At 35.8% G+C, this 12,283-nt stretch overlaps 1 protein-coding gene across 1 annotated transcript in view; it reads left to right on the forward strand.

Moving 5' to 3' along the window:
- The first annotated feature begins 756 nt into the window (after positions 1-756).
- The window catches only part of hif1ab (hypoxia inducible factor 1 subunit alpha b), a 49,519-nt gene continuing 37,992 nt past the window's right edge, over positions 757-12,283 (forward strand). The window contains exon 1 of the mRNA XM_051919957.1: positions 757-1,095. Coding sequence (XP_051775917.1) covers positions 1,064-1,095 — 32 coding nt within the window. The 5' untranslated portion in view covers positions 757-1,063. The remainder of the gene's footprint in view (positions 1,096-12,283) is intronic.

Genomic DNA, 12,283 nt, shown 5'->3' on the forward strand with positions numbered 1-12,283 from the left:
AGATAGATAGATAGATAGATAGATAGATAGATAGATAGATAGATAGATAGATAGATATGCATTTCCAAATAAAAATGAGAAGTCAAGAAAAAAGACACATTTTATTGGCTAACTAAAAGGTGTCATTTTGCTTGGCTTCTCATTGCATCCATAATGGCTAACACGGTACAACACCCTACTACTATAAATAAACTTGAAGAACCTAAATATGCTAGCTAGTACATGGATACTAATGTGTTGTCTCAAAACAAATTTAAAAGGAGAACTCCGTGTAAATAAAAACTTTATATTTTCTTTACGCACTACATGGGCTGTTCATCGGCAGTCTCAAATAAGCGTTAGTCAAGAAAGGAGCGATAAACTATATTGATTTTTTATTATAAAGCAAAACTCTTTATCTTACGTTTCTCAGTTCCTAACTAAACATGGAAACAATAGGGTGCCGTAAGATCATGAATTCGCAACATGTTTGCTCAGTGTTCTTTAGAGACTGGATGAGCGACAGCTCTCAGTTCACAGCCTTTTGTGGTGCCAATGGGCCCCGCCCTACGATATAATCTGCATACCGTTGTCTTTGACCTAGAAACTCACTGCCATATAATAATATATCAAGCCCATTTACAGTAAGGGCGGACTCATTTTCACGCATCACGGTTTACGTATGCGTCTTCGTCTTGCGTAGAGCGGTGTGTTAGGGGGCTAGGCTGTAACACGTGACGAGTACCGTTCCCGGGGGGCGGGGCCGAGCGGGAGGAGAGCGACTGGGATTCTGGAGTACAGAATCAAAGACGTCTAAAGCGGCTCGTTGTTTGGACTGGAGTAACCATTGTTGTATTGGATCATTTACTCGTGAACTCAGAAAACCATACCATTACTGTTCGCATGCTGTGACTACCGGAACACACGGAGGGTTAACCTCTTACTTAATCTTTCTTTGTATGTCTGTGTTTATTTCATAAAATTAAAGAAGCGACACCTCGCGTGGAATGTGAAGTGTTGTTGCAGAGGCCTGTGAAAGTACGTCGTAAAAAAAAAATACAACTTGATTGGGGTTCATCGCGTCATGGATGTTGTTCCAGTTACTGAAAAGAAAAGGTTGGTTTATGATTTTTTTTTACTGATGCCTTTTGAGTAGCTGTGTGCCATTTAACACTTCTTAAAATGATGCATGAGTGCGATCCCTTTTTCTCTAGGCCCTGTCCACGTCGCCATTTTGCTGCGTTTCGTAGAACTATTGTTGTAGGAGCACAGGTCGGTTATAATAGTTTCTCGCTAATTGATTTTAACATGACAAAATCTAGCATTTATTGGATATTGTATTTTTGATCCAGTTCCACTGCAAGTGATTTAATTGATGGTGACAGACTTACTTTTTGTTGTAGTAAATATAATTATTAAAAGCTTTTCGTTGAATTCACTTGAAATCCTTCACTAATTGCATACATCATGCTTATTTTTATGCACGGTTTCAAATATTTTTGTACGTCAGTCTGGTTTTGCAAAGATATCGGGGGTGCTGAAAAATATTGACTGGATGATTGAAAACTGGTCATCCACAGACGGGAATTATTGTAATCGTCAAAAACAGAAGTGTCAGTTGATTTATCCTAATGTGTTCTGTTTTAAAACTAGAAATTTGGATAGAACGGTTCCTAAACTGGTTAAGATACATCAGCAATGACTAACCGAGCGCCCGTTTGACGCCGTTTCTTCAGTAGCAGTATCACGGTCTCTTCCTATAGTATTTGCCGATCTCGCTTTAATACCCAACTGGATTACATTGACTGAAAACGTGACTCGGTTTTTGAACGTTTACCTTGTCTGCGCAGTTTTCACAACTTGGAGCAAATGCAGTCACGGGAGGATGTGCTTGCGGTTGTCCTTGAGTTGTCTTCTGATTTCATCAGCGCCTGGTAGCGAGGAGCGTGTGGAGCCGTGGGCTCTGGCAGGGGTTGCTGGAGGCTGGGTCGAGTCTGGGGAAGTTTTTTCGGTAACGATTTTCTCTTCTGGGTCGTGGCATGTGTTTTAAAAAGGCCTGTCGCGTTTTACTTGTGAGGAAGTAATCGCATGACTTGGGAAGTGTCAGAAAACAATAGTGATTAATCGTAAATCGCGATGGAGTTTCTACTTCAAGTGGGCACCTTTTTTTTTGTATTAAACCCTATTCCGGGCTCAGTGCTACAAGAACTGACCTATTATGTTGCTTTCGGTTGTTAATTTCATGTTTAAAATGTCGATATTGTTACGTCACGTCCATTTTATCACTTTTGTAATGACAATTAAATTAGTATAACCGTTACGTATAGTTAACCGAAACACATTAATAACTATCAGCTATAAAAACAACCAAAGAAATCTTTTTGACTGGCCCCCGAGGTGTTAGTTTTTAATTTCATCTAATTAGTCTTTAACTAGTTAAGTTTAACTAAGTTTAACTTAGTCAGTTTCTATAATAACAGATAATTTCCGGTTAAAAGATAAAACTTTAAACTTAACTATTTTCCTGAAATATTCATGAAAGGTATGCCTTAATTGGCTGTATAGCCTACTCCATAATTGGTGTCATAAAAGGTAATTAAAGGATTCACTTCTCTGCTTAATAATAATAATTATTATTATTAGCATCGTTATCATCGTCCCTAGTTGGTTTGGTACAGTTTTCTACCATCTCTAATGTGCTTAAGAGTCAATCCACGAAGTACTTTGTGAGCATGAAGAAGATATTTACAATTATAAAATTTTCCAAGAACCTCTGCAATTTGGCAAGGAAAGGAATGGGCTGCTGTCTTGTCTACATACTACTTAACAGTCCTGTTGCTGAATAGTGCATGTTTTGCAAACTTTATTTGTAGAACAAGTTAAGTTAATAAACAATTACAGTAATAACACCTATTAGTTTTAACAGCCAATAAACAATTTGATTTTGAGATCGCTCCCAATTTTTAAAATGGTTAAATCCCGCCAAAGTGTCAGTTATATTGAAAGATGACCTAAAGTCAGAAGTAGAAAGATGTCTGTCTAATTTACATTTGTTTTTCTTAAAGCAATATAGGTTTTCTTTCACAAGTTCTTTGTGTTTTATTTGTACAGAAGACATAACGAGAGCTATTTTTAACGGGAATTCATAAATGCAGAGTTAGGGGAGATTGATTCAGACACTTCAGAACTAAGTTTGTGTTTTTTATGAGTTGAAAATGATCTTGTAGTCGAAGAACTTGTAGTAACAGATGTAACACCCTGTGAAAACTATCACATTTTGTTAGTAAGTCAGTGGGCAAAATACGCGAACTAGAAGAATGTAGAAACACTTAATAGATTTTTATAAACTCAGAAATTCCATAAAACATGAGAAAATAATGAACATGAATGGAACCTGCTTTACTTTGCAGAATTTATTTTTGCAAAATAACCAAGAATATTTTACATACACACATTACTATGCAATCCTAGATTAACAGGAAAATGCTTTTATATCTCTAAGCAGTTTTCACAAGTGGCTTTTCACATAAAGCAAATTTTTAAGTTTAAAAAAAGATTACATCAAAATCACTTTAACATTTTTTGTTAAAGAATCATTTTAGCTAAAATCTTATCTCAGAGCTGTGAAGCTGTCCCAGGAACAGCTTTCTCCTTTACATTGTTTATTTTTGTTACTTCTGTTCACTTTCTATAAGAAATATGTTGAACTTGGTGCATAGACAAGGTATGTTTAATGTCAGACATTGTTGGATTTGACATCCAGGGTCTGGGATCTTATTGCAAGGGAAGCGAAGACAAAATAATTTATTTTCCAAAAAAAAAAAAAAAAAAACAGCAGTCAGTGTGACCTTAGAAAGGCAACCAAGCCATCTTATAAGTATGTTGTAGTTTTTTGTGAAAATTCCACTCCTAAGTATACTATTTGTGAATATGCAATTGCCCCTAAGCAAGTTTCACAACAAGTTGCCTACAATATATGAAAAATGTAGCTGTCTGTTTTTTGGACTCACTACATTGTGATTCATCCTGCTGGGTTTAGAGTTTATAAAATGTTGTCCAGGTGATTCAGAAACAAATAAATATAAGGAAGGTTTGTGATTGTTAAGGCTTACAAACTTGAGCACCCTGGTATAAAAGTGTTCTACAAATATTTCTTGTCCAACCCCAAAATAATCCTCATAATTGTAGTATATGATTTGCAATATACCGGATCTTATTGTATAACCTTAAATGATGAAGGTATAAAGTGAGTTTTCTATCTATCAATAGAATGGCTTGAAAAGTGCCTAGCAGGATTGCTATGATGGTTTCTTGTTCCAGCTGTGATTTTTCTGCATGATTTTGAATAAATTGTGGAGTAGTAACCGAATGATTGTGAGGACTTTGAACTAAAAAGCACTGCAATAGTTAATGTTCCTTGTGTGTAAACTAAAATTAAATCTTGTGTATGTTATTTATTTACCTTCTGCTTCCCATATTAGTTTGGAGAGAGTTGATCTTGTATATTGTAGAAATGTGATTGGTAAACATCACTGTCAAAAATATTACCCATATGGATTTAGCCAAATAAAAGTTAAAAAAATTAACTTGGCATACCGTTGTACTCTAATAGAAATATTTTACCTGTTTGCAACTTATGCACACTTAGAGAAGTGAAATAATATAGCAGTTAATTGCCATGCATGTTATGATTTTATTGAAAAATGGTTTTATGAGGAATGTTGCTTTATGCATTGAACAGTTTTAATGGGTAAACTGGTCATTGAGAAAACAGAGTCTAGTTAGAAGTGAAGGAGCACAGTAATCAGATTTTTGGATAAATCGGTCAAAATAAGCCACATGAAACAGTACCAAATAGTCTAGGTCAGGGGTAGGCAACGTCGGTCCTGGAGTGCCACAGTATGTGCAGGTTTTTGTTCCAACCCAGTTCCTTAACGAGAACTCAATTATTGCTGATGAAGCACATATTGCTTAAGTGACATTTTAATGCTTCATTTTAGTGGTCTCGCTTGTTAAGGTTCTCCAACCTTAATTGCTTATTTCAATCTTAAACTGCTGCATTCAGTGTTTTAATTGCTCCTTATTAGCAATAAGATGTAAAAGACAAAGCAGCCAGCAGTTCTCCAGCTAGCTTTTTTCCAATTACATCTGTGTGTGTTCATCATGCACTGTTTGATTTAATAAAACACAAATGTGACAGACTGAAAATGATCTGTTTTAGGCTTCAAATCATTTGGATGATATCCTTGGAAAGGAAAAAAATCTACGATATAAAAGCCTTACATTGCACAGACTAACAAGCCATAAAATTAAATAAGGTCTGAGATTGGCAATGATTGGTTTCTAATTAAGCAATTGGGTTGAATGAAAACCTGTAGCCACTGCGGCTCACCAGGACCGACATTGCCTACCCCTGTTTTACATCTTATTGCTAATAAGGAGCAATTAAAACACTGAATGCAGCAGTTTAAGATTGAAATAAGCAATTAAGGTTGGAGAACCTTAACAAGCGAGACCACTAAAATGAAGCATTAAAATGTCACTTAAGCAATATGTGCTTCATCAGCAATAATTGAGTTCTCGTTAAGGAACTGGGTTGGAACAAAAACCTGCACATACTGTGGCACTCCAGGACCGATGTTGCCTACCCCTGGTCTAGGTGATCCTCAAACATGTCTTAATAGAATTTTCTGATCTGTAATATAGACAAGTGTAATAAATATTCACAATGATTATAGTAGCTACTCCTAGAGAGAGAGACTGAAAATCAGCATTTTTGTTTTGTTTTTACAAAGCAAGTGTATGAAAACATACATGGCAACAACTTCTGGGATTTTCCAATTATCAGTAGCTAGGGAAGCTTCTGTTTAGCGTATTGAGCGGAATTTGTCTGTAGTTTGACAGATACTATTTACACATATATGTACACCTTTTGTAAGAAAACAGATTTGAATTGCACATGAATATGGCAATCCATATTTCTTGTCAGTCTTTCATGTCTTAGTGGTTTTAAGAATAATTGGTTTCAAGCTCTTAGTGTGTTAGTACTCTGGACAATGACTGTATAATGTAACTGTTGAAAAGCAAATCAGCAGTGAAATTTTAGCAAGCTATAATAAAGCAGTGTGTTTCATTGACATCTGATAGTACATCATGGAACATGGAGCATTTGTATTTGTATTCATTTGAGGTGTTTCATTGCTTTACAAAAAGCAGCATATTTGACAAAAACATTGTTATGGGTTAACAGCAGGCTGCATCTAGTGATTTGATTAATTGTTTGGTTAAAGAGATAGTGTATAGAAGAGTACGCGGGTGTGGGAGGTAGACGGTTTAGTACTTGGTTATTATAGATAGAAAATTCGTTACGGAGTATTTCACTACAGCTGTCTATTTTAAATACCAATGAACAATAAAATGTAGTAAAAAGTGAAAGTAAGAAAGTAAAAAGTAATAATGTAATAAAGTAAATAAAAACAATATTATGTTACTCTAACTTATAGTCTATAAATGTTGCTTTTTTGCATTTCTGTTTGCATATTCATTGGGGTATTTTTTCTCTGTCATTTATTGGACAATTCTTTGTTCTTCATTTTTGTTATTTTCAGCTTTTTTTTGTTCATTTTCTTTTCTTTGTCATTCATTGTCAGCACTTGCTGCTCTTTTTATATCACGAAATGTATCATTTTTGAATAGATAATTTGCTTTTCTGCCTTGCCATTATAACTGACTTTACTGAAGGACAAGTTATCACTGAGAGTGTCGTGGAGTGGTACGGAGAGAGGATGTGCACAGTAGGAGAAATGATTGGGTGAGTGGTGTGGAGGGGAGTGATCAACCGTGAATATCGTGGACACGACAGAGTACGCTTTCATTATACAGTAATCCCTCGCCGTATCACGCTTTGACTTTCGCGGCTTCACTCTATCACAGATTTTATATGTAAGCGTATCTAAATGTATAACGCGGATTTTTCGCTGCTTCGCGGGTTTCTGTGGACAATGGGTCTTTTTACTTCTGGTACATGCTTCCTCAGTTGGTTTGCCCAGTTGATTTCATACAAGGGACGCTATTGGGGGATGGCTGAGAAGCTACCCAATCAGAGCACGCAGTTAAGTTCCTGTGTGTTAATTGGCTCAGTGACAGAGCGCCGAATTCGATTCTGCTGTGGTCACCAGGAAGTCTCGTCTCGCTCATTCAGCATCAACGTGTTTCACTGTGTAAAGAGTTAACTTTTGTGCACTTTTTTGTTTATCTTTGTGCATAGTCGAGCACTTCGTTATGGCTCCAAAACGATCTGCTACTGCTTCAGGGGCCGTGCCAAAGCGCAAACGGAAGATGCAAACGATTGCCGAAAAGGTAAAAGTTTTGGATATGTTGAAGGCAGGGAACAGCTACACCGCTGTAGGATGCCATTACGCCATCAATGAGTCCATGATTCTTTTTAACTTAAAAAGGAGGAAAAGCATATAAGGTCTACGGCCGCAGTGTCCTTTAACTAGGGCGCAAAATGAGTTGTAAGTGGATGTAATAAGGCGGTAGTCCGGATGGAATCTGCTTTAGGGATTTTTATTTGAAAACTGCCGGAAGAAGAACAACGACGGTGCTACACAATCGCCTGAAGAGGCTCCTTTAGAAGAGCTGTAGCGCTCTCCTTTGTTGTGCAGTAAAATTAAACTCATAGTTATCGGACGAGTCGTCGTGTCATTGTTGGTGAGTAACCATAATTAATTTTCTACGTACAGTACTTATTACATGTACATAGTTTAGTGTCACTGTACACACATTTTATTGTATACAATTTTTCTTGCAATTGTACATATTTGTAGCTGGTGGCCTGTCTGTCGTAATGGCTGTAACATATGTGATATCGGAGACGCTTGAGATCTTTAAAATAATATTTAGGTTTTACTGTATATAAACAGTTTGTTTACATACGTACATAATTTCAACGAATCTTACCTAATATCTAAGAGAATACAAAGGGTTTATGCTGTATAATTGTGCGGGAAATGTTTATAATAGTGTGGGAGAGTTTATAAGGGCTTAAAATATATAAAAATAACCATATGATCATATGGTTTTTACTTCGCAGATTTTCACCTTTCACGGGGGGTTCTGGAACACAACCCCCGCGATCGAGGAGGGATTACTGTATATGTGGTTTTTCAGGCTTGTTCTTCACATTAGCATTGATTGCTGTCTTATTTTTCATAGTCTTATTTTAAGGCTGCTGGCATCTCAAACACATAACGACAACAACAACTTTCAGGACCAAAACTGGAGTACATAGAAGAAAACCCAATGCACACATATAGAAAAAGTGCAAACTTCAAATTGGCAATGCTACCTGCAGTTGAGACAAGTAAAAATCAAGTCAAGTACTAAACTGAAGTGTCAGTCTGTTCTTGTAGTTTGTCTGCAGTTATGAAAGAACGGGTGATTCTATATACATTTTTTCATTCCAAACTGAAATATTAGTGTCTGAGTTTCAAAACATCTGCTCTGGCAAAAGCTTCATGCGGCTCAACTCGTAATGCTGCTTTGAAGCAGAGAATATTTTTTACTTTCATAGCTGTACTGGATCACAACCTTCTTCATTGCAGAAAATGTATTAGTATGTATTAAACTTGTGGCATGTTAGTAAAATGAATATATGGTATATATTTGAATTGTATAAGATTGTGCAATTATAGATGCATTAATTTATAACATAATTGATTCAGTTAAAGGTCAGTGCTGTAATAGTGCAAATTCTGAATGTTTCTACACTCATCAACAACCAATGACTGATCACTTACATTAATTTCAAGTTGCCTTACGTGACGAACACTGTGCAAGAATAAAAATAATAGAATTGATATGATTCCACAGGTGTAAACTGGCAGAGGTAGCAGATGGTAAAAACGGGGTGAAATTTATGAAATTAAATCATTACTAATTTGTAATGTGTAGTACATTTAAAGTTAGTTTTCATTAAGTGTCATCAATAGAACTTTTTTTTATGTACTAATGTAAACAAATTTAACAACAGATATGTTATTAACTTTGAGTCACTTGTTAGCACACCTCACCACATTGGTATATATTACTTTATTTGGCACTTTTGGGGAAAAAATGAGTTAGTCTTTGATATTCATGTTATCTTTTGTAAACCCCATGCTGAAATGTGCTTCTTGTTATATAGGGTTGACACGCCCTTCGCAGTGTAATGAAGTTGTTACACTACCATTAGAAGTTAAATTGTGAATTGGGGCTGTCGAATGAAGCGTCAGTATTCAAAGATATTTCAAATGTGAATAAAAAAATTATTTGAAAACAAAAGTGGTCAATTGAATATAATGAATGGTTATTTATTTATGCCTTGCGCTGATTTTACCATTGTATTACTCCAGACATACTCTGCATTACAGTAGTATTGTATAAATCAGTTTTTGCCCATCATTTACAAAATTAGCCTATTCATATTTTTGAACAGTTAGCTTTTACTATCATTAGTAAAACAGAGATCCTTCTGCTTTTTTAATGGAACTATTTACAGTGCCTTTTGGGTGAGATTTTTACCACTCCGCTGCTCTACTCTTGGACTTACCACTGTAGTAATAACAGATTTTCAACAATTCTTGAGTGCTGTGAAAGTTGCTTTTTAATCTGAAATCCCTGATATATGGCTTTTTTAATATTTTATGCATCAGTTGCAGGGAGTGAAATAAAATATTTGGCATTCAGTAATCCTCCCGCTCTATCGTGATTCAGCTATGGCGTCCCCGCTATATCGCGAAAAATTCAATAAATACATCCTACCTGTAGTGTACTTTGCAGCCAATTCATAACAAAGCATACGGTTTTCAGCAGACAAAGAGTTTCGCATTACAGCACCCAGATGATTTCTTACAAAGCCCGTTATTGGTTGAAAGAGGAGACTCAACCAATCAGAGCGAATTTTATTGTCTTGGGCTCTGATCAGTTGCTGCTAATGTGGTGTAATCTCGCAAGAACAACGAGCGTGGGTCCCCGACGAATTGTGTATCGCGTGCCTTGCTTGTGGTCCGACTTTTGTGAGCCAACTTTTGTGAGCTTTTCGTTTGTTTTAAGCCCTATGATGGCTCCCAAGCGTCCTGCATCTTGTACGCCTTCTGGTAGCAGTGAGCCTAAGTGCCAGAGGAAGACCTTGACCGTACAGGAGAAGGTGTGAATGTCTTTATTCGAATATAATTCAAAGTTATATAAATACATATCTTGTTTGAAGGTAAAAACTGACATTCACTTGTCAAAGAACAGTTATTTGTTTTACTTGTACTAATTTTGTCATTTTATTGCTCCAGATGTGCAATTTAGAGCTGCAGTGTTTTCCTGATAGATTTTTGAGCTGCACTTTCACGATCAGCCCTTTAATCATTATGATTCGTTAACTTATCTTCATTAGTAAAACTTGCAGCCAAATCCCTTTACAACGTAGTGTTTTTTTTTCCTATTCCATTGCACTGCACTTTAATCTACAAGTGTAGTAAGAGTATTTTTTCTAAACGCTTCTTCTGTATCATTTTGCATCTGATTCTGTCCCGTGCACTCTTAAAACTGAGATCCCTAACTGTTTCGTAATGCTAATAAGGCCGTCTCATTAAACCAAATAGAAAATAACTTTTGTAATAGTTTCCTTTCATTACAACATTTTATAACCACAACATTAAAGAGACTCTTTACCTAACACTATTTGTCCTATAGTTTTTTCTCTGTCCTATGTGGCTGCTGGTTTGACAAATAATGTCTAAAACAATGAAGTATAATTAAAACATTCAGGCCACTTTTATTAAAATATTTCTGCATCTGTAAATAAGTTTTTTTCAGATTGTGCAGAACCTGGGTGCCAACTTGCAGATGCATCTTATATATAAACGTCTACGTGTGGAAGTGTGTGTCTGGCTGGCTGGCCGGCCGGCTGGCCCCAAAGTAAGGTCTCCACCTCTGAGGACACAAACTCGCTTAGCCGCTACTACAGAAGCAAGGCGAACACATCGGCAAAACGGTATTCCTTTTACTTTTCTTCCCGCAGTTAATTTACAAATGATGCAAGCATGTTGGCAAGATGAAACCTCTTATAAGAGAGATTCCCAGAGTAGTTCCTTTCAATTACCTGACATCTCTACATTTGTTTTTTTTTTTTTTTCCCTGACGATTTCAATAGTTTCTAGGACCCCGTGCTATTTACAGCACAGGCTTACACCACTAGTAAGCAAATAATAATAATGTAGTGAAGGGTTATGCAAGCACGTGTGGCTTGTATGAATTTGTGGAGCTTCATGAAAGTTGATGTGGATGATCATATTCCTCTGATGTCAAATTTCTAATAATGAACTTAAGTCTTAGATCACTTGTAATTTATTAACTGAGTGGTTACTGTGTATGTATTAACAGTCTGACAAAAGATTTAAAAATCTGAAATTTCAGAGTTATCTTCTTCCCCCATAATGTAAATGTAAGCTTACTAAAATGTATTTATTGAGGTTCATAAACTTTTGAATGCTAGTTTTCTTTTTCTCTGGTTAGTCTTTTGGGGCAATCGCCGATTACGTTATTATCTTATGGTCATAAAGCGATTGTTGAAAACAAAACAGCATTTTTTTTTTATTCCAATGTACACTGCCTGCCTCACAATGCATTGACATGTATTTAGCAGTACGTTATTAAATAATTTAATGTGTGATAAATTAGCCATCTGCCGCTGGTTGCGTAAAGACTTTGCCACTCTGTTGCATCAACATATTATTTTCTGAGATGCTGTAACACAATTTATATATTGGGTAAAACTGGTATGTATATTCAGAACATGCAATGGTAATTTTTGTATTTGGCTTAGAGATAATAATAATAATTCTTTACATTTATATAGCACTTTTCTCACTGCTCAAAGTGCTCTCCACACAGGGAGGACAAACACACAATCTCCTTACTGCAAAGCAGCAGCACTATATCTATATCCTCACAGGTGGCACAGTGGTAAATATATATAAAGAGATATAAATGAATCATCAATAATTTAGTTAGGTGTGTTAGGTGAATCAGATAAGCAAAGGTAGTTTTTGTGAATTGCTAACAGTAATCAATCAATTCACATTTATTTGCTTATTATGGTAAACTAATGATTAGCAAGTTCGTTATAGTTTATTGTAATTTGTTAATACTACAGTGTAATTCTTACTTGTACATCTCTTCAGAACACACACAAACCAACAAATATATATATATATATATATGTATATATAGTGTGTGTATTTTATTTATATATTTTTATATATATATGTAT

The sequence above is a fragment of the Erpetoichthys calabaricus genome, chromosome 16, assembly GCF_900747795.2.
Source record: "Erpetoichthys calabaricus chromosome 16, fErpCal1.3, whole genome shotgun sequence".
NCBI classification, from domain to species: Eukaryota; Metazoa; Chordata; class Cladistia; order Polypteriformes; family Polypteridae; genus Erpetoichthys; species Erpetoichthys calabaricus.